The sequence below is a fragment of the Thalia democratica genome, chromosome 5 (genome assembly GCF_965202585.1).
Source record: "Thalia democratica chromosome 5, ktThaDemo2.hap1.1, whole genome shotgun sequence".
NCBI lineage: Eukaryota > Metazoa > Chordata > Thaliacea > Salpida > Salpidae > Thalia > Thalia democratica.
In genome coordinates, this window is record NC_139169.1 from 46,120,086 (window position 1) to 46,142,023 (window position 21,938).

The 21,938-nt window shown below is 28.5% G+C and overlaps 1 protein-coding gene across 1 annotated transcript in view; it reads left to right on the forward strand.

Moving 5' to 3' along the window:
• LOC145836603 (fibrocystin-L-like) overlaps positions 1–21,938 on the forward strand; it is a 44,266-nt gene that overhangs the window by 9,603 nt on the left and 12,725 nt on the right. The window contains exons 16-55 of the mRNA XM_082944394.1: positions 250–409; positions 1,031–1,186; positions 2,829–2,945; positions 3,003–3,248; positions 3,526–3,709; positions 3,778–4,007; positions 4,214–4,396; positions 5,296–5,468; positions 5,531–5,627; positions 5,847–5,963; positions 6,214–6,368; positions 6,577–6,716; positions 7,049–7,167; positions 7,465–7,620; positions 7,855–7,962; positions 8,127–8,357; positions 8,545–8,697; positions 8,932–9,090; positions 10,274–10,442; positions 10,814–10,934; positions 11,157–11,294; positions 11,596–11,736; positions 11,971–12,162; positions 12,332–12,449; positions 12,513–12,602; positions 12,671–12,798; positions 13,481–13,623; positions 13,680–13,777; positions 14,041–14,199; positions 14,405–14,636; positions 15,131–15,389; positions 15,582–15,720; positions 15,995–16,143; positions 16,862–17,051; positions 17,300–17,453; positions 17,923–18,135; positions 18,356–18,524; positions 19,185–19,355; positions 20,567–20,669; positions 21,704–21,887. Coding sequence (XP_082800520.1) covers positions 250–409; positions 1,031–1,186; positions 2,829–2,945; positions 3,003–3,248; positions 3,526–3,709; positions 3,778–4,007; positions 4,214–4,396; positions 5,296–5,468; positions 5,531–5,627; positions 5,847–5,963; positions 6,214–6,368; positions 6,577–6,716; positions 7,049–7,167; positions 7,465–7,620; positions 7,855–7,962; positions 8,127–8,357; positions 8,545–8,697; positions 8,932–9,090; positions 10,274–10,442; positions 10,814–10,934; positions 11,157–11,294; positions 11,596–11,736; positions 11,971–12,162; positions 12,332–12,449; positions 12,513–12,602; positions 12,671–12,798; positions 13,481–13,623; positions 13,680–13,777; positions 14,041–14,199; positions 14,405–14,636; positions 15,131–15,389; positions 15,582–15,720; positions 15,995–16,143; positions 16,862–17,051; positions 17,300–17,453; positions 17,923–18,135; positions 18,356–18,524; positions 19,185–19,355; positions 20,567–20,669; positions 21,704–21,887 — 6,344 coding nt within the window. The remainder of the gene's footprint in view (positions 1–249; positions 410–1,030; positions 1,187–2,828; positions 2,946–3,002; positions 3,249–3,525; positions 3,710–3,777; positions 4,008–4,213; positions 4,397–5,295; positions 5,469–5,530; positions 5,628–5,846; positions 5,964–6,213; positions 6,369–6,576; positions 6,717–7,048; positions 7,168–7,464; positions 7,621–7,854; positions 7,963–8,126; positions 8,358–8,544; positions 8,698–8,931; positions 9,091–10,273; positions 10,443–10,813; positions 10,935–11,156; positions 11,295–11,595; positions 11,737–11,970; positions 12,163–12,331; positions 12,450–12,512; positions 12,603–12,670; positions 12,799–13,480; positions 13,624–13,679; positions 13,778–14,040; positions 14,200–14,404; positions 14,637–15,130; positions 15,390–15,581; positions 15,721–15,994; positions 16,144–16,861; positions 17,052–17,299; positions 17,454–17,922; positions 18,136–18,355; positions 18,525–19,184; positions 19,356–20,566; positions 20,670–21,703; positions 21,888–21,938) is intronic.

The window sequence follows — 21,938 nt, forward strand, 5'->3', positions numbered from 1 at the left end:
TTTTTATTAAGCTATTTCGAGTTTAAAACAATTTTAGTTGAAATAGTTAATATTCATTGTAGAACTGTTTTGATTAATACTAACAAAAGTCTGAACTATCGAACAATTTTGTTCTATCACCTTCTTAAAATTTGAATTACAGCGTATCTGATTATTACTAAATATATTACTTTTAAATTAACACTGTGTCATAAAATGTTTATCAAACTTGATTTTTAAATAAGTTTAAATTTAGTTTTATTGTTTAAGGTTCAAGTTTACATCAACAAAATTCCATCGGCTTGTTTAGCTGATTTCGATGATGACGTCAACACCTCTTGTACTTTTGATTGGTCGGATGATCATACGCCTCAAGTTAAAACAGTTTTGCCTAATTTTGCATCTTTTGGTCAAAGTGTAGTTATTACTGGTTAGTTCCTAAGATAAAGTACTTTTTAATAAGTCTTTAAGATGTAATTTTTATAGACACAATTTAAACGTTTGTTACTTTTGTAGTTTTTATCAAAAGTACAAGTTCTTAAATGGTTTAAATTGTACTAAAGAGAAGCCCAAAGTTACAACCCTCGGCCCGTATTATAACCGTTATAAATCTTCAAAGTTTGACTTGTCAAAAAGTGTTTAAACAAACATTTAATTTATGAATTATGTTTAAGAAGTTTTACTTAAAGTAAATTTGAATGGTTTGTTTTTTAAAAGTGAAATAACAAAAATAAGACGTCTAGAGAGAGAGAGACCCCAACAACACAGTCCAGATCGTGAAGAATTTTAAAATACTGATTACCCTAGTTCTATTTCAATATATACTTTTATAATCGTAAAAAGCTAGAGAAATAAAATCCAATAAATAAAATATAAAATAGATTTGTAAACAACAAAAAATTTATTACTCTCTGTTTGTAAGGTAACGTTTAGAATAAAGTTAAACTTCATATATTTTTTTTATTTAACTCATGTTTGTTACTTCAACTAATTAAAAATTCAAATAAATTTGCATTTCATTCTAATTAATCAAGTAATTTTGCATTAACAGGACTTGGTTTCGATGATGAAGCCTTAGAGAAAAATGTTGTTACAATAGGAGATGTAAGTTGTGATATAATTAAAGCTTCTAAAACTGAAATTAGTTTTACTGTTGGAAAAGTATTACCAGGTATAAATTCCATTGTTGTTGCAGTAGCAGGAAAAGGTTAGTGATTTTTACAAAAATTTAGATTCACTTAAAAATTTCTATTATATAAATACCTTACCAGTTTATCTGAAATTTAGTTTGAAAAAACATATTAAAGTTTATTATGTTAAACATAACGTGCTTTTTTACATATATATTGTTTATTGCGAATATTTGAATTTGGAAAGAACAGTACATATGTTTAATTAAATCAATAAAATTGTTTTTAATCCTCAGCTGCAGTTCTAATTGAATTCCACTGTGCTTAAGATTAATCTTAAGCAAGGTGCAATTCAACTCGAAATTCAAATATTCGCAATAAACTATTTAAAAGCCCTTCAAGTGGGCTCTGTGGAAGGTGATTTAGTTTATCTTATCTAATCATATTATTACTTATAATTCTATTATTACTGAATACCTAATTTTGTATAATTTATTGCTGTATTTACAAGTTTTCTTTTCATTGAATAAAATACTTGGCTGAAGACGCGTATTGAACGCAGAAACATCTGTCCCAAGCAAAAGTTTATTTTGTGTGTTTTAATTATATATATATATATATTAATCAAACACTACGTTTTACTAATACAAATGTTTCACTGTTCTATTGAACAGCTTTTTAGTTAGTTTATTACAATAATATCTTAAAACGTAAGTAAAGATGTACATGAAATTAAGCAAAAAACTAAAAGAATAGTTACGTCACTAAATAAATCATTAAAAAATACAAGACACACTAAATAATATATATTGTACGTATATATATTTTTAATTGAACCAGCTGAAAATTAAAGACAATTTTTTGTCTTTATGAAACATATGATCTGGATTTTTAAAATCGCATTTTCCTAATAAGTTATTTAAACGCCCTTCAAGTAGCTCTGTAGAAAGTGATTAAGTTTAAATAATCACCTTATTATATTTGTATATATATGATTTATTAGGAAAATTAAAAACAGTTAGTTTATTAATTTTAAAATCAGCGTACTTTTCAAACTTAAGTTACAGCATAAAAAACTTCATTATTTCTAAGTCACGATATTTATAAATAAATAAAGTTCGAAGTTTTTGCAAAAGTTGTTTAATAAACTAAAACTTTACTGAGAATTATATGAGCTGTTGTTTATTAAAAACTGTTGTTTATTATATAGTTAAATATATACAGTTATATAGTTATTAGAAGCATTTAGAGCGCTGAAACAGCTGTTCAAAGCAAAAAAAATATTTTGTTATACTTCACAACTTGTTTATGAAATATATTTTATATAAAATAAACACTAGTTTGCATGTGTTTCGTGCTTGATGCTTTATGAATCCAGCTTCTTCAGAAAGGCTTTCATTTTGCTCTTATTTATCTGCAAGGTATAAGGCACTTAAAACTAAATTTAAACAAAACAACTTAATTATAAATAAATATAAATTGAAATTTATTGGTTTTAAAGTTTATAAACATCATATTTTAATACTTATTTTTTTAAACAATTCTACTTATAATAATAAATAGTTGTTTTGGAAACTTCAGTCTACTTTTTTATAAACACACAATTTTTTTAGTCATAGAACTTTGGCTTTGTATTAAGTTAAAATGCTATGTGTCATTTTTTATAAGTTTTTCTTTAAAGCCTATCATATGATATTTGTAAAATAATTTTGTTTACAGGTTTTGCTCAAATAAATAATGACACCAGATATTTCACAACCAATGCTGAGCTATCTTCTGTGAAACCAATGCGTGGAAGTCAGGCTGGATGTACCGAAGTTATTATTACTGGATCGGGTAAGCGAAACACTAAATAAATTTGATACGTTTTTGTTTACTCAAAAAAAATTGTAGGTTTCGATTCATCCCTTGTTTCTAGAACAATGTTTGGAAGCTCATTGTGCGAAATAAACTTAATAAATTACACCAACATTGTTTGCACAACTCAGCCAAGTAATTTTGTTGGTGAAGTTGATGTAGTAGTTGAGTTTAATAACAGTTTCAATGTATCACTCGAATCTGGATTCCAGTTTTTAAGTACAGGTGATGACATAGGAGCTATAACAGATATTCAACCGAAAACGATTAGTTTGGTAGCAGGTATACAATTTTAAATGGTAGCTAACCATTTACTATAAAATAAAGTACAAGTAAGTTTTAATAAACTAAAAAGTTAATGAAACGACATTAAATTTTTTAAATGTGTAATTTTTTTTTTTCATTTTTATGTGTACATATTAAGTATAAGCTTAAAACCTAAAAAGTTTTTTAGTAAAACTTGTAAATAAGTTAAACAAATTAGTTGTTTAATTGAACATAACTAACAAATGACTTACTAAATTTCATTCTATGTTTACTATTGTACCATTAATTTTAGGTCAAAAGCTGACAATTTTTGGAAAAAATTTTAATGATGCCGGGGTCGTACTAGTTGGAAGCCAAATGGCAAACATTTTAAGTTGGACTAGTAGTGAAATAGAAGTTGAACCTCCAAAATTATATCATGGGGACTATAGAGTAAAAGTTATTGTTGAAGGTAGTGGATGTGCAATAAATGTCGAGTAAGCCTCCTTTTTTATAAACGCTAGTACACAATCATCTTAGACTTAGAATATATCAATTTTGACAGCGAAAGCTTTGTAAGATACCGGTTTTCAATATCTTCAATCAATCCAAATGAAGGTTCAGTTCTAGGAGGTACGAATTTAGTTATACAAGGGGAGGGATTCAATGAAGACGTACAAGTAAAAGTTGGGAATGACTATTGTGACGTTTCTTCTTTTAGTAGTACAAACATTGTTTGTACAACTAAACCATTTACTAAAGTTTACAAAGTTGACAACTTTGGAAGTCACAGCGGTTAGTTTTAATTGCTCAAGTTTATATTATAAAAGTTCCATGTTAAAAAATAACAACTATCCAAAACTATTTTCATTAAATATTTATGAGAAATAATAATAAAGCAAGATGTCGATCAGTTTCTTTTAATTAGATTAAGCTGAGCTCCAATGTAGTATAAAATAGCAAAAATTTTCGGTAGTCTGAACTAAAATCTGATTTTACAGTACACGGTATCGGATACGCATGGCAACCACAATTAGTTGTCATAGAACAAGGTGACGAAATTGAGTTTATTTGGTCCGCACGGGATGGAGTTCTTGACATTGAGTACTCAATATTCACCGTGAAAGATCTTTTAAGCGAGGAGTTTGATGGAAACGGTTTTAATACTCCTCCGTCTCCAAAAGGTTTTTTTTAGAATTTAATTGTAAGCATTATGTCCAATTAACAAACTTTTGAAACGTAGATAGTGTAACCAAACTGTGTTTTGCTTTAAACTGCAAACAATTAGTTATCTACTGAATCCGGGAGTCCGGCCTTTTTTGCTAGCATCCAAATCCAATTATTTAAAAAGAGCGTGAGTGAGTATTTTTTAAACAATCATTATACAATTTAATATTAATAATACTAAATTTATTACAAAAACTTCCCTGATAGAACAGAAGTTCTAAAAAAACCATCAAACTCAAACAAATCAACTGTATTAGATACTTTTACAAGTAGTAATTGACCTATTTTAAGAATGTTTACAAAAAGTTTTTAATCATTTCTCGTTGCTTAGAAGTTATAAAAACTTTTAGTGCAAATTCCAAAAGTATGTTTTAACTTGCACCTTATTAGCAGATGTTTTCTGCAATTAGATTGATAAAAGTATGTTGACTGATTCATAGCAATTTTTCTTCCTTCTTTTACGACCCACCTAATAATTTTTTTCGGTACTGTCATAAACTTTAATTGAAGTTACTCATCTCTTTTCTCATTTAACAAGTTGCTATAAAATGAATTATAATAGGTAAAAAACTAATAACAGGTTTTATACTACTCTATATTCTACTAAATTAAATAGCAATAGAAACTAGTATTCCTTTAAAATGTTTTTTTCGTCAAATACTTAAAAGTTGAAAATTGTAAATACATAACAAAGGTTTAGGATTGATGAAATTTTAAGAATAAATAAAGCTTATTAGATAACTGTAATCTTATCTATGTCAAATTATATTAATTCTGTTTTTTTAAATCGCTTTAATACTTAGTTGAATAACAAAATTGTAAAATATAAAAAACATGTAAAACTGTATATTTTCAGGATCTTTTAAGTACCGTTTCACAAAAGTTGGAAAATTTTACTACAAGAGTGTTGTACAACCGAGATACACGAAAGCAATCGTGATGACAGGAACTGTCATTGTGAACACTCGCACAGATATTAAGGCCACTGTATCAGCTCATATAAACGACATTAAAGCTAATAAAGAAGTAGTTTGTTAAATACTCAATTAAGATGCTTGTATTACTATTGAAGTTTGTTGTTTTATTTTTAGGAAGACTTTTTTTTCACGGCAAGTATGAATATAACTCCACAAATAAGTGATATCCAACCTTCAATTGCTGATGCCGCAACGACGATAGTTCTAAATAGTAATTAGATTTTATACTATGAACCTCACTCAGTTTTTGTTATTTAAATAGTAATCTTAGCCTATTTCATATTTTAACATGTTTAAATACTTAAAGTATTTCCTAAAGCTCTAAACTAAACAAATAGCAGTTTATAAAAGCTTTTAAATGGTTTTGCGTCACTATTGTTTAATATAACTGCTTTAATAATTTTGAAAATAACACTGTTTCGAATTTCAGTTAACAATGTGATATCTAATCCCACTGTTATGGTTGGTGGAAAAATGTGCGGTATAACAGAAAGAACAGACAACAAACTAAAATGCATCATTCCAAAAGAAGAAAAGTTATTAGTAGGTTTGGAAAAAAGTTTTAAAAAAGTAGTTGTACTTAATAACATTAAAAAAAGATTTTATTTCTTAATTTTCACATTTCTTTTAGTCTATAAAAACTTAAATTAGTAAAGGTTTATCTAATTTAAAATCTAGTACGTTTTATTAGTTGAGTTATTTAATATCTCTTAAATATTTAGATAAGGTTTGTTAAAAAGTGTAGTACTGTTATTGCAAAAAGCTTATCCGAGTAAAAATTACAAACTTTTTGATAGGTCGTCATGAAGTTACTTTGACGGCTGAAAATCAAGGAAATGCTTTATTAACCATAAACAACTTGCAAGATAGAAGTATTTTGTTTTACCCAACTCTTGAGTCACTTTCACCTAAAATTGGATCTGAATTAGGAGGAACATTACTGACTTTAATCGTGAGAACTGTTTCTATTCTTTAAATTTAAGCATTATTAAGAACTAAATTTAGTCCTAGTTATTAGATCAAAGCATTGGTTTACGTAAAAATTCAATTTTTTTTTTTTGTTTTTACACTAAACAAGTTTTTTCAATCAGCTAAAATTACATATTTTAGTAAGATATTTCTGTGTAAACCAAAATTTTTACAAAACTTTTTTTTTCAAGGGTTCTGGTTTTAGTGAATTGACAAAAGTCCAAGTTGGTTATTTACCTTGCGATGTGTTAGAGTTCACTTATATACAAATAAAATGCAGAACTCAGGCTTTTGGTGACAGTCGAGTTTTTGAAGTTAACATTGTTGAGAAGTAAGTGATTTCATACACTGAAATTCGTTAAACAACCCATAAACTATTAGAAAAACAGTTCAACAAACGTTTTTTTTTTTGAAAGCATTGCAGTTAAATCATATAAGCGTTAGATGAAGTTTGCTTTTATCAAACTTAGAGCTTTACTTTATTTCAAAATAATCTATGTTTTAAAACAAAAAGAAAGCGAAGTAATGTTAATTTTTCCCTTAATATGTTACTGTACTATGGTTTTTATCAGTTTAGTTTTAAGATTAACTAAATCAATAATATGGCTAAAAAGAGTGTATAAAGTCTTACTTATTTCAACAATTGTTCATATTTTTTTACAGTGGTGTAACTCCAAACAACTCATTGACTTATGAGTATTCAAAAGATGCTACACCTTTAAGCAAAAATCTCAGTGTCAGTGGGACTTTTTCGCAACACTATTTGGACTTCACTGGCAATGGTTAGTTTTATGTAATATTTTATTACTAATTTTTTTTGCTAGTTAATATTTTGAATATAAACAAACAAATAAATTTCTATACTGTCCTAGACAAGACGTTAGAAGGTATCCAGGTGGTGTGCGATTTGATAACCGAAAGGTTTTTTCGTGCACCAGGTCCTAGAACCAAATTTTTTGAGCTTTTTTTTTATGTTCAATAAACAATATGTATATATATATACATATACCATGGCTTTTTATTGATAAGTTTTACAGCTGTAAAAACCCTTTGCTTATATAAGTTTAATTTTTTATTAGGTTTCGGAACAGATCCTTCTGTAGTAAGTGTTACAGTTGGTAAACGAGTCTGTGTAATTGACGAACATTCCTTCAATGATAAAAAATTGTTGTGTGTTATAGATGATTACCTACCAGTCGGCGAGAATGAAGTTGTTTTACATTTCAGTGGTATAGGTTAGTAAAAATTGTTGGCAATTGTTCATGAATGAACTTATTTTATCAATTTAGTACTGTTTTTTTTCCCGTTTTTTAGATTATTTATTATGTTTATAGTTTCTGTTACTACAAACTAAATAGATTTCATTATACAGTACATGCGTTTTAATTTTAATAACTGTTTTTTATTACAAATGTTTTTATAAGGACTTAATTGTTTTAGTGAATTGTAAGCTAAGAGTTGTATTTTAGGTTTAGCAAGATTGGAATCTCAAACTGCAATTAGTAGTCCGGCTGAACTTTACTCCGTTGTTCCCTCTAGCGGTAGCTTAGAAGGAGGAACTACAATTACTATTACTGGTTTGTTTATGAATATTATGTTTACATATCAAAAGTTCAAGTTTTGTTATAGCTTGTTAAAAAAAAACGTGTAAACAAAAAAAAAACATTAGTTTTTTTCTAAGCTTAAAATGTTTTTTAATTATAATTTGTCAAGTTTTTCATTTTCCAAATAACTTTTGCAGGTAATGGATTCATTGATAGCGAAGAAAATAAATTGACCGTGAAATTACGAAATGTTGAGTGTAATGTACTTCAATTTAATATTACCACTATTGTGTGCGTGACAGGATCTAGAGATATGACCAACCCACCGATAAGAGTAAGATCAAACAACATTTGGTATCCTGAATCTCTTAGGTTCACGTACACTGCTGATCTAACTCCAATTATCTCTGAGATACAACCTCAATTAGGTTGAGTTTTATTACTAAAATATTAGTTATAATTTGTGAATAGAAAACAATTTATGAAGTTTCAGCTATGTTTACTGCCACTATAATAAATCTTTAATGAAATCAAATTTTGTTTATGATATTAGAAATGTAACTGGTTAAATGTATCTAATCATATTATTTATCTGAATCAATTTGAAATTGGTAGCACATGGTGGCGAAGAAATTACATTGTATGGGACTAATTTCGGATATGAAGCTTCAAACATCATGATTACAACAACCTCAAGCAATGAAAAGTTTTGCGAAGTCTTATCCGTTAATGATACGCAAATAGTTTGCACATTGAATGCATACGAAGGTGGAAAAGTCTTATTAAAGGTATTTAAGTTTTATGTAATACTTTTAAGTGCTAAACTTCTATTTTAAAACTAACTTTTATAGGTGCTTCATAAAATTAAAGGTCTTGCTCGGGTTGAAGCTGAGTTCTATTACAGTTTAAAAATAGAGTCAATTACACCCATATCAGGTAGTATTGAAAATATCTTAAATTTTTAAAATATTTTTTTATTACCTCGAGATTTTTATGTTTAAGGAAGCTTCGCAGGAAAGCAAACAGTGAAAATAGGTGGTCAAGGGTTTTCTAACAACTCGAAAGTAACTATTGGTGACAAAGAGTGCACACTGGTTGATCCACCAAACTCAACACATATCACATGCTTCACACCGTCTGTTTATAGCAATGATTCTATAAGTTAGTTTTGAACTACCCCATACCAATTTTTTAGTGACTTATAGTTTTTCAAGATTTAGTATTTAAAGTATGTTATATACTTACTTAATGGTTAAGTTTTTCTATTGTCTAGTAATTTATTTAGAAAGTAGATTTCTGTAAATTTTACCCGGAGTTTAAAGGTTAAATCAAATCTTGTTTCTAAAACTAATTTTATGCATATTTAAAACATCAGCAGCATTTTTAAGATAAGTTCATAAAAATACAAATTACAAAAAAAAAAAGATTTTTTTGCGGTGTCTGATTAGTTGGGAACGGGTCACTTTTGTACGAGGGGACACTTTTGCACGGCGACTCTTTTGCGCGATCGTCACTTTAGCACGAGGGATACTTCTGCACGGCGTCACTTTTGCACAGAGGGTCACTTTTGCACGAGACTAAAACAAGTGTATAAAAAAAAATTGTAAAAAAAAGCAAGAAAAAAATATAAAGATTAATTAATAAAAAAAGCAAATAATAAAGTTATCGACCGAGGGTAAGGGTTAGTGGTAACAGTGATAGTAAAAATGAAAGAGAAAAAATTACAAAAACAATAAAAACTTAGATAAAAATAATAAAATAAACTATTAAAAAACACAAATAAAAAAAAAGTTACCGAACGATTATAAGGGTTAGAGGTAACAATGATAGTAAAAATAATATATATCTAATAAATATAATTAACCAAAATAAAAACAAGAAAACAAAAAAAAATATAAATAAAAAAACTACCGACTGAGGGTAAGGGTTAGGGGTAATAGTGAAAGCAAAAACGAAAAAAATAATTAAACCTAAAAAAAAAGTTAAACATTTATTAACCTGTGCAAAATGACCCTTCGTACAAAAGTGACTCTCCGTGCAAAAATAACCCAGCGTGCAAAAGTGACGCCGTGCAAAAATGTCTCCTCGTGCAAAAGTGTCCCCCGGAATTAGTTGGTACTACACTCTTGGTTTTCAGAACATGTAATTTTTTTTAAACTTTGTACCAAATTTTAAAGTTTAATTTCTGTTTTGCATATTGCTAATCAGGTATATAGATAATTTATAACTTATGCATTAAGCTATTTTCAATTTAACTTTCAAAATTTGTTTATCTGTTAATAATATATCCTAAAATTAAAAATAAGTAATGAAGTCATAAAACTATTAATATTCTAATTTATAGCGTCTTACAAGGCAAGTGTTGTAGTTACCAACTCTAAATTAATGCAATCTGACGACGAAGTTTCATACGACTACCTTCTGAGTGAAACTGCAGTAGTTACAGGGGTTTCCCCTCAACGAGGAGGAACCGGGGGAGGTACAGAAGTTACTATAACTGGTCGCAACTTTGAGTGAGTAAAATTCTTATAAAATTTTAATTACAAAATGATGTAAAAAGTACTCATTTTGAATAATTTTAACCTAGTAGCTTTTGTACGTTTATGAAAGTTTACCAAGAGTAAGTATACTTTTTTGCTTTTCAAACTAATATGTGTTCAGGTATTACTTGTTACATATTTAATTGCTTATAAAAAGTAAAGCTTTAACTTTTTTAGCATAATTTAAAATTACTTATACTTCCTAACTATATCAAATTTTAATTTATGGTAAAACTTTATTTTTTCAATTTTGTTAGTTAGTTTTAATATTTTTAGCTGTTAACTGTTTTGATGAAGCTATAGTATTTTATTTTGTAAATAAAATGTTATTATTATTTTTACAGCTTAGCAGACGATGATCTTGAAGTAAACATTGGAGGTATCGATTGCCCTATCAAGTCTAGTTCAGCAGTAGAAATTGTTTGTGTTACCGAATCACGCCCTGAAGGAACTATCAAAACTAAAGTACATCATTACTTATTGCTTAATAAACTAAAAGTAAAGATAAAACGTAGATTTTAAAACCCTTGTACTTTACTTTCATCTAAGAACAGTGTTATGGTTTAGAAATCAACTGATGAAAAAAGTGTTACAATATTATTTTTACTTATATGTTTGACTGCAATATTTGTAGCTTTAACGTGTTATCAGGAATAACCAATTCCATCAAGTCCTTCATAATTTTAGGTTGAAGTAAGGATAGCAGACAAAGGAATAGCTCGACAAGATTCAGCAGACTTCTACTACGTCGATCGTTGGTCCTCGGTGTTTACTTGGGGAGGACAACCAGTTCCTACAATCAAGGACTTTGTAATCATTCCAAAGGTACAGTGTTTGAGTATTTTAATCAATATCATTTAGATAGTACGTTGCATCTCCTACTGCTATAGCCAAGATTAATAACTTTAAACTCATTGCAGAATAGGTTTTCACCCATGAAATTATAATTTAAGATAAAACCTGTTTTTTACAATCAATTCTCGTTTATAACATTCTTTATAAATTTCACCATCATTTATTTTCTTGTTTTTTTTTTTCTTGTTTTAAGGTACATTTATAAAAAAGGTTGACTAAAGATTTAATTCTAAAAAATATGCAAAAGTTATAATTTTTTTAATGAATTTAGGGCAAGACTGTGTTGCTTGATACTCACACCGAGGTTTTGGTAATGCTGCTCATCAATGGAGGTAAACTTATATTTGATGATGAAAATGACGTATCTTTGCACGCTGAAAATATACTCCTTACAAATGGGGGTGTACTTCAAGTTTGGTTTTATCTAAATCGTTTTCAATTTTTTGATAAAATTCAAATGCTATAACAGTTTTCATTTTTTAAATGATAAACAGTTTATTAAACTATTACAGGTAAAACCTAAAGGTGTATTTGCTGAATATGTTTGATAAATACATTTATTGATTTAAATGCGTATATCAAGTTATAAAAGTATCATACAAAGTATAAAACACGCTGAAAACTGTTTTCGACAACAATTTTGTAGGTGGGCACAGAAGATGAGCCATACGAACGCAACACTGAAATTGTCTTATATGGGCAACTAAGATCGCCAGAACTTCCGATCTACGGAGCTAAAACTCTTGCCGTTAGAGATGGAACTTTAGACCTCCACGGAAGGCATATTCCTTTTACTTGGACAAAACTTAGTGAAACAGCTTCTAAAGGAAGTGTAAAGGTTTTTATCTATTAATAAAAAAATGATTCTAGGCTTTTGAATAAAAGTTCAATGAATCAAACTGTTTGATAGTATTTAGAGAAATCGAAGTTCCATAATATATACTGAACTGTTTAAAACTTTTTTTAGCAGTGAAGGTTTAAAAGATTACTTTCAGCATAAATTCTAGATATCCTTGCAACATTCTGTGAACTGGAGAGTTGGCGATGACATTGCTATAGCTTCTACTGGACATAGACACTCCCAGATTGAAAATGAACAGAGAACTATCAAAGAAATTTCTCCAGGTTAGAGTACATTTTATGAGCAAACTAGTGTTTTATACTTTTAATAATAATTTTTTTGTTTAGACGGTATGACATTGACGTTAGATAAGCCGCTAGAGTACGAACATCTTGGAGTAAGCGAAGTGTTTGGTGATCACACCGTTGAGTTCAGAGGTTTGAATGGTTTTTTGTAGTTAGGAATAACAAATCGTATAACTTTGATAACTTGTAATAAAACACAGCCGAAGTAGGCCTGTTGTCAAGGAATATAGTTGTCCGTGGGTCTAATAATCCTGCCTGGAATGATAAAATACCCGCATGTGAAGAAGGCTTCGACACTGGAGAGTTTGTTACTCAAACGTGTTTTCAGGTTAAAACTACTATAACATGTTTAAAACTGTTAAATTGGTTTAATATTTAATGGTTATAAAACTATTAAACTATTAGATAAATAGTATCTACCAAGCTTACATTTGATTATTTTTATTGCATATAAAAAGTGTATATATATATATTCTTTTATAGAAAAACTATTTATTAACTACAACTTGTTTAGTTGAAAAGTATTTATTTTTATACTTAAATTAACTATCTTTTTAATTTCAAAATAATTTTAGCATTAATAATTCATAGCAATATTTTTTTGAGTTAAACTTTTTTGATTAAATTACAAGTACATAAAAATTAATCAAACATAGCGACAAATTTGTAAATGTATAGTAAAACATTTTAACTTTTTTTTTCAATATTTAAGAAATTTAAAAAATTATACCAAATTTTAATATATATTTAGCAGGTCAGTTTTAGACTCCAAGACGAACGAACTATACTTTTTGTATAGCTAATATCAATAAACTTAATAGCTTCTTTACTTTATTTTTAATTATAGCTGCCAGTAACTAGTTTAAAAGTTTTGTTAAATATTTTTACAGGGCTACTAAACCAAACTTTTTTTCTTGTTAAAACGCTTTCACTGTAGTATAAAAGTACTACTTTGTTTAATAAATTCAATAGTGTTATTTCTGAGACGTTTAATTTTGAATTTTTGATAGGGAAGATTTGGTGAAGAAATAGGTTCTGATCAGTTTGGAGCTTCAATCATGATTCACTCTAAAGAACCTTCAACGTTCAAAGCAGTAGCAAAAATAGAATATGTCGAGCTTACTTATGTTGGACAGGCTTTCAGGCTTGGAAGGTAGTTTTTATTCTATAGATAAAAGGTTCACTTTTTACTGTTTATTTCAATTTTAGGTATCCAATTCATTGGCATTTGATGGGAGATGTTACTGGAATGTACGTTAGAGGGTGTTCTATTCACAAAACATTTAATCGCGCTGTGGCTATTCACGGTATGTTGTAATGTACATAGTTTTACAGCTTTCATTTTCAGTTTAGTTTTTAAGTGACAGTTTTTTATTCTAATTTAGCCACAAAAAAAAAGCTTTTAGTTCTCTGATTTTTAATTAGCTACTAGTCTAACAAAATCGTATACAATTTTAAACTATTTAAAATATAGATATTTTCAATAAGTTAGACGATGTGTTGACTTTTAAATTAGCTTAAGTAAGTACAAATTTGTTAAGCTCATAAAAATTGATAAATTGTTTTCAAGGAACTGACAACCTTTTGATTGATCGAACTGTAATATACGATGTCATGGGCGGAGCTTTCTTTATAGAAGATGGAATTGAAACTGGAATTGTTATGCAGTTCAACTTAGCTATATTTGTACGTCAAAGTACATCTCTTTTAAATGATGATGTAACACCAGGTAAAATAATAACTAATTATTAGTTGAATTACTACTAATAGACTGTAGTAAAAATTAAAGTATTATGACTTTAGTTTAATTAAGTGTTTCAATAATTTTCAAAAGCAAATAAATTACTAGCTTATATCACGACGTCTTAATAAAATATCTAATTCTCAAACAAGCATTTTCAATTCATATTGATTTTTCATTGTCATGGTTTCAGCTGCTTATTGGATGACTAACCCTAACAACACCATCGTTGGCAACCACGCTGCTGGTGGGACCCATTTTGGTTTCTGGTATCGGATGCACAAAAATCCTGATGGTCCATCGTTTACACCGGACGTTTGCCAGCAAAAAGTTGAGCTTGGAATATTTAGAAACAACACAGTTCATTCGCATGGTTGGTTTGGTCTATGGGTCTTCCAGTCTTACTTTCCCGTGGTAGGAAGCAGGTAATAGTTTATTTTACAATTTTACAATATTAACTTATTTTAAGAAAACAAACTTTATTTTAATTAATACAATTTTTGTATTAGATGAGTTGCATAATTACTTTAAAGGTAAATAAATTTATCAATATGATACATGCTAACATGTATCTTAATAATTTAATCTTGTTTATAATGCTTTTTTTGACTTTTTATCATATACTTATATTAATAATAAGTTGATATACGTAAAAGCCAAATTTACAGTGTTTTTTATTGAAAGTGTATTGGGAATATTGTATATACAAAGCTAACTTTGATATTTCTTGTCTGTAAAATATTTAAGCTAAGTATTGTAAAAGCTTATACAAATAAATAATTAAACTTAAAGTTTTTTATAAAGTTTTACCAAAGTATAAAAAGATCTTTAAATTATTTTTTAAATCTTATGTCGTCCAATTTTATTACCAGAACTTTCCTTATAACAAAACATACCAAAATAACACTTTTTCAAACAGTTGTTCTGGAACGGTTCCGAGTCCCGCAAGATTTTACTCGCTGACAACTTGGAACAGTGAAAAGGGAGCGGAGTGGGTGGAATGTTCCGCCATGCAGTTTCACGACTTTGTCATGGTCAACAACGAGAAGTCAGGCATTGAAATTAAACTTATCATTGAGTCCGGATTAGGATACGACCGTGGTGCCATGATAAAAGGCGGTGTTATTGTTGGACATGCTTCTATTTCACCTCCTGGCTTTGAAACTCGTCTTGCTGTGGTAAATTTTGTTCTCATTTTCACTGCATACATAACTGGGATAATGTTTCTCTGTTAGTTATGATTTCTTTACTGAGTAGTTTAATTTTGTATGACAAGACTAATTAATTTAGTAAATCTTGAAACTTTAATATTATAATATAACGCATTAATTTTTTTTTTAAACATTTAGTTATGTAATAATTCCAATCAGAACTTGCCTCTTTCTCCTGGGTTAATTGTAGAGGACGTAGAATTCTACAACTTTAACAGAGGTGGAGCGATATTTGGGGTTACAACAATCGATGGAACTTGTGTTGTACTTTGTGGAGGTTTCCAGTACTACCTACGAGGTTTGTGATATAGTACTTATAATTGTAATCTTTAAAGCTTTTATGTCTGTGAAATACTGTTTAGATAATAGTTCTATATCGAATACAAGTTATAATAAAACTTGACTGTATGTCGTTTTGTAGTTGAACTAAATGTAAATTTTGGATGTTTTAATATGAGTTGTGAAACTTTTATGTTTTGTAACAGTTTAAGTTATATTTATTTTCTATACTTTAAAACACACACTATTTAAGTACGTTAGTAAAAACTACAAGTTTATAATTTTTACAAAAGGCTTGTCGTTTTTTGATGTCAGTAGAAAAGTCAAGTGGAATTGGGAGCATGAAGGAGTGTTGGTTGATGAAGATGGCTCTTTCACACAATCCGATCCTGGGAGTAAAGTTTTACCTATAAGTGGAATTGTGAATTCTCCCTTGTGTGAAGTTAGTTGCAATACATTTTTGTTGTTTACTTTGTATAAAAATGATTTTATAGATCTTTGTAGCGCATAAGCGACTCTAGTTTTATAATTTGAAAATAAAAATAAAAACCAAACTAATATCGGAAATATGTGATCGATAGGCGAATTTTATTTTAGACGGTAGTTTAAATAATGTGTTTTGTATATGCTAATATTTGCGTCTTTAAAGTTAGTATTATAGAATAAAAAAATATGTACGTAAGAAAAAAGAAATGTTCTTTGCTTTCTATATAAAATAGACAACGTTTTGAAAGCATTGGTATCTGGTTGTCAGGTGAAGCGTTAAGCGTAGCGACTTAAAGTTTTATTTAGCCAAGAGTTTTATAAATTTAGTATGTAGTCTGTTCTTAAGGTTTAAGGATGTGATTATTTGTTAGATATATACTTGTAAATGTTTGTATTGTCATTAGTTTTAGTATAGTTTGCTGTAAGTAGTGATTATCTATCCGTGTGATTTTTAGTTTGTAAATAAAAACAAGTTTGTTTCGATTTTTACATTAATCTTAGATGTTTTGATCGTTTCTATACCCTCTTCCCATAAGCAACCCCTTTATTGAGACATCTTTATTAAAATATTAAACAAAATGTTTTATGAGATATCTCAAATAAACTTAGATTTGATTAACTTTGCTGTATCAATAGTGATTTTCTATAAATTTTAAAATCAAAAATTTGTTCAGCTTCAAGATGGTATATTATATTCTGCTGGAGTTGTCAGTTCCCTTCTTTGTCCAAAAGAAGTGTACTTTAATCGTTTGGCTTTAAACGGTATTATACCAAATTCTCTTAACACTAAAGATATGCTAATATCCAACTTATACGGTGAAACATCAATACCATGGGCTAAAAAGAGAATGACTCACAAAAATGGTTTGTATGTATTTATATTTCAATTTTAATCGTTAAAAGTTTTCTATAACTTTATGTATTTTTACTATTATTAATAGGTTTTTTAATTTAACTATACGTGTTTCCAATTACGTAAAAATACATTTTTAAAAGTTGAAACTTTAAAGTAAATCAAAATTGTAGCAGCTACAACTATATAAATTTTTGTTATAACAGTTTTATTTCTGTTTGTTAAATAAATATTTTAATTAATTTTGCTTGTAATTAAGGCTGGATGGCAATTTTGCTAGGAAGTGAATCTCACTTGGTGAAATGGTCAACATCCGACAAGTTTACAAACATATCGTACAGCAGCAAGTACTATGACCTATTCCCTGGTCATTTTGTTCACACCATGCACAACCTTGCATCTACACCAGACGTGTCAGTTTACATTCTGTATTATAACTAGGAAAAGTATTGTTTATCTGTTGGTAGAAAAACTAACATGAGTTTTATTGATTGTTAAAAATATTCTTGATTGCAAATTGTTTTCAAATCGCATACAAAATTTTTTTGTACGATTTCAAAACCTATAATTTTTTTATAATTTTTAACTCATCACATTATACTAGTTAGACACAAATTTTAGCTAGTATCAAATCAATTTTTCTAGTTTAAATTTTACATTTTAACATGTGGAAATAAACCGCTAAACAATACGTTCTGTTCAAATATTCTCTTTTAATTTTAGGTACGAGTTTAATTGTTTAACGTAACTTTTGACCGATTTTAACCTTTCCACTTGTTTTATATACGAACCACGCTTGAAGAACGAGCTGCCAAGCTAATTTTCGCACTTTATATTTACTGAGAAAATACTGTATGGTTATTTTAACTTAATTTACTGTAGAATTGACTTGGGAGGAAATGAAGGCGAGGTTCTAACTTCTGTACCTCTCACGACCTCTAGCAAAAATCTTGATTGGTATTTCAACATATCCTCGAAAACTCTTGATTTTAAAGTAGCCAACATTAAGGGTACGAAAGAACGAAAGAAAAGAGCTAACCTGGGTGTTGTTGACCCCGATGTTCTCAATCAAGTAGTTACACCTAAAATTTATCAGTTAGTGCACAAATTATTAAAGAATCTCACTTAAGTTTTGTAAAATTTTTATTAAAACTTTTATTTTAAAATTTGTAATATATGTTTACCACCTGTTTCGTTACTTTAGTTAGAATATTCTAATTTTTTTTTTGAAGCATTACCAAGCGTTTGATTTTTTTTTGTTAATGAGCTACTTTATTAAGTAAGGTATAAAAATACAATTTAAAATTATTTATAGATGTAGAAACAAAGGCTGCCTCGCAGACATTGATCCAGACCAAATACCTCCCGATTCAAAAACTCCTGCAAACGCGATCCGATGGAGCGAAATAAATTTCAGTGATCTTTTTGGCGAGGGAAAGAGTAGGAAGAAAAGATCTTCTCCTCATCCTTGCATAAATATAAATGTAAGGCTTTATAAATTATCACTTAAAAAGGTTTCTCTTCAGAGTTTTATATAGTTTTTTAAAGTCGACTAATTTCATACAAATGATTTAACACTTTTCAAATTTCTAGTTTTAGAAAGACTGTATTTGTTTTTTTATAAATATATTTACTAAAATTTGCTCGTAAACTTTTTTCAATCCTACTTAAAAAGTTGAAAATATAACTTCTTAATACTACTTTTTATCAGCTGTAGTTAAATTTTAAGGTTTTTGACTTTTGTCGGCAGAGCCTAGATGTTCTCTCGCTATTACCATTAGCATTAAAATGAACTACACGCTACCAACAATAATCCATGTGACATTCTGCGAACTTTTTTCGTTCTCATCAGGCAGACAAATTCACGGTGAACTGACGTTGAGTTGAGTCATTTTCTCCTAATTAAAACCTAAACAGCTATAGTGCGAAAGTACTTAATCAAGTTTGGTTTAACTGATACAACGATTCGCCGTAACTATACCTGCCTGATGAGTGCTAATAAGAACGAAAGCACTTCGCAGAATATTCTAATAGGTTGTTGTGGGTGATCGTATAGTTCAGTTTATTACTTTTTATCAGGAGAGGTCATACTATACCTGTTTATTTAGTTTTTTTTTATAATTTACGGTATTAACTTATTTTAGGAGAAAACAGTAGAAGTTTTGAAGGAAGCGACAGGAATAGCTTTATGTTGGATTATTATTGATTCAGAAAACATAGTCGTTGACCATCTTGTTATAAAAGGTGTCGTTCAGTTTACAAATGATGTTGATTTTGATCAATTTTCGTTTAGTGCCATCACAATTCAAGTCCTAGTAAGTGTTTTTTTTCAGTCCCAGATATACTTATTTTAAACATTTTTATACATCTAAAGCAGATACAAATTTGAGAAAATCACTACAAATCTAAACTTAATTAGTTTTTTTTTTCCGAATTGTAGAAAAATATATAACTAAATTTAAAACCATAACTGTGTTATTGTTATGTAGCTTTAAATAATGGGTAGCTGTCAAATTTGCACGAGGGGACAAAATTGCACGAGTGCGCAAAATTGCACGAATATACTTTTGCACGAGGGGATAAAATTGCACGGAGACATTTTTGCAAGAGTTATATATATTTCTTTTTTTTGTTAATTTTATTAATTTTTTTTTATTAATTTTTCTTTCTATAACTGTTACCCCTAACCTTACCCTCGGTTGGTAAGTTATTTTTTTTTTTTTTAATTAACTATTTATTCTATATTTTGTTTTTTTTAACTATCACTGTTACCCCTACCCCTTAACCTCGGTCGGTAGCTTTTTTCTTTTTATTAGTTATTCTTTCATTTTTACTTTTACTATCACTGTTATCCCTAACCCTTACCCTAAGCCAGTATTTTTTTTTTATTAAATTGTTTTTTAGTTTTTTTTCTAATTATTTTTAATTTTTTTTTTTAACTCCCGTGCAAAAATGTAATTCGTGCAAGTTTGGCTCCGTGAAATTTTCTTCTCGTGCAATTTAGTCCCCTCGTGCAATTTTGTCTTCGTGCAATTTAGACCCGTTCCCATAAGTAATATGTAATAAACAAAGTAATACATATTATTAAATTATTAAATAAAGTTGACACACTACTAACTTAGTGTGTCAGCTGTGTGTTAATGTACAGGGACACTAATCTAAAACTTCTGTGAATAACTAATGATTTAGTTTCTCGCGACTTACTTACACAAAAAAATAAATGAATAATACTATGTGTAGTTTATTAATAAAATGCAACTAACTTTACTTTCAATCATTAATTTAAATCATCAATTTATATTTAATGAATATGCGATAAGAGGCGCTTTTTGCTCAAAGCATCATAATTTTTACTTGAGTCAGTTTTCAAGCGCCCTCTAGAGTTTATACAGTTAATGTTACAAACAAATATATAAAGGAAAAAAAAATATATATAAACACATAGATAAAAAAAATAGCTTACATCTCACTCGATAATTGTTCGACTTATTTCTCTCATAAAAATCAATATTTATTTTATTTTTAGGGTGGACGACTTATTGCAGGTCATTCTGCAGAAGACCCGCTGACGAAAAGACTTGTTCTTAAAATGAGAGGAAAACCGCGTCAAGAGGAAGTTGTTATCAAAGGTAATTTTGTTATCTGTATTTTGAATAAATAGTGTATTTTTGAAGCTTTAAAGTTGTAAATATTTTGTTTTAAAAGTATTTCAATGTTGGTGCTTGAAAAAAGTTTTTTGTTTTTTGTTACCCAAAATAATAACTTTTTGATCTCATCAGTTATTATTCTAAAAGTGTTTTACAATTTTTCTAAAAATATAAAAACTCTTTTACAGACCAGGCTTGTTAAAAAATTCTCGCAAAAGACCGTAATCTCGTAAAGTTTGCGGAAAATTATTAATATTTTTCTAAAGCAAAGTTTTAGAATATTAAAAATCTGTACTAATAAGTATCATACACTAAAAAACACAATAAGACCTTTAGTAAGGTTAATCATGATTATTTTCACTTATTGTTTTAAGCTAAAAGATACACCCGCGGACCGTAGTTTGCAGAACCCTATTTTATGACAAGATTGATTGAATGCAAAATAAAAAAACTAACTATCAAAGTTCATCTAGTTTTTAACTAGAATATAATAACAGTTTGTAGTAAAATTCTATTCGGAGTGTAATTCAGAATTAATTATTTTTAAAAGTTAAATTGTCCGTATACAGTAGATCAATAGTTAAAATGGGCTAGAAATTCGACTTTAAAACTAATTATTAAAAAAAGTTAACAGTTTATTTCAGCGTAAGACTAAAAAGTAGCCAAAAAAGTAGTAATCAGTGTAAAAAACTTATAAAGTCAGTTTGTTTATATAAAACGATATGTTACTTAGAACATTGATAATAATCGGTTAAGTTTTTGGCCGTGATAGATGATATAATTTAAAAAAGGTCTAAGAGAAGCTGCTTTTAAAATAATCATACCGAGACATAAAATTTCTTGCCACTTAAATTCATATTACGTTCGAAAGAGATTTGTAGTGTACCATCCATTTATGTTATGTCATGTATCCACTTAATTTTAATGAATTACAAACTTCTTTATTTTATTTTTGAAACGTTTTTAAAATCGTACAATACTTAAGCTGTTAAAATAAGTAAAAGCTTCACTACTAGGCACTGTTCTTGGAGTCAAAGCGATTGGCTGTTTTGGAGGTTGTGACTTTCACGGATTAAGCCACGATGTGTATTGGACCAGATTGTCCAAAACCTCTGAGGCTGGTAGTTCAAGACTTACCCTTTTAGAAGAAGTTGATTGGAAGCCTGGCTCAGAAATTGTCGTAACTTCAACAAGTTTTGCGTAAGTTTACTTATTATTCTTTTATATCCGTTTTAACGTTTTTACCTATAG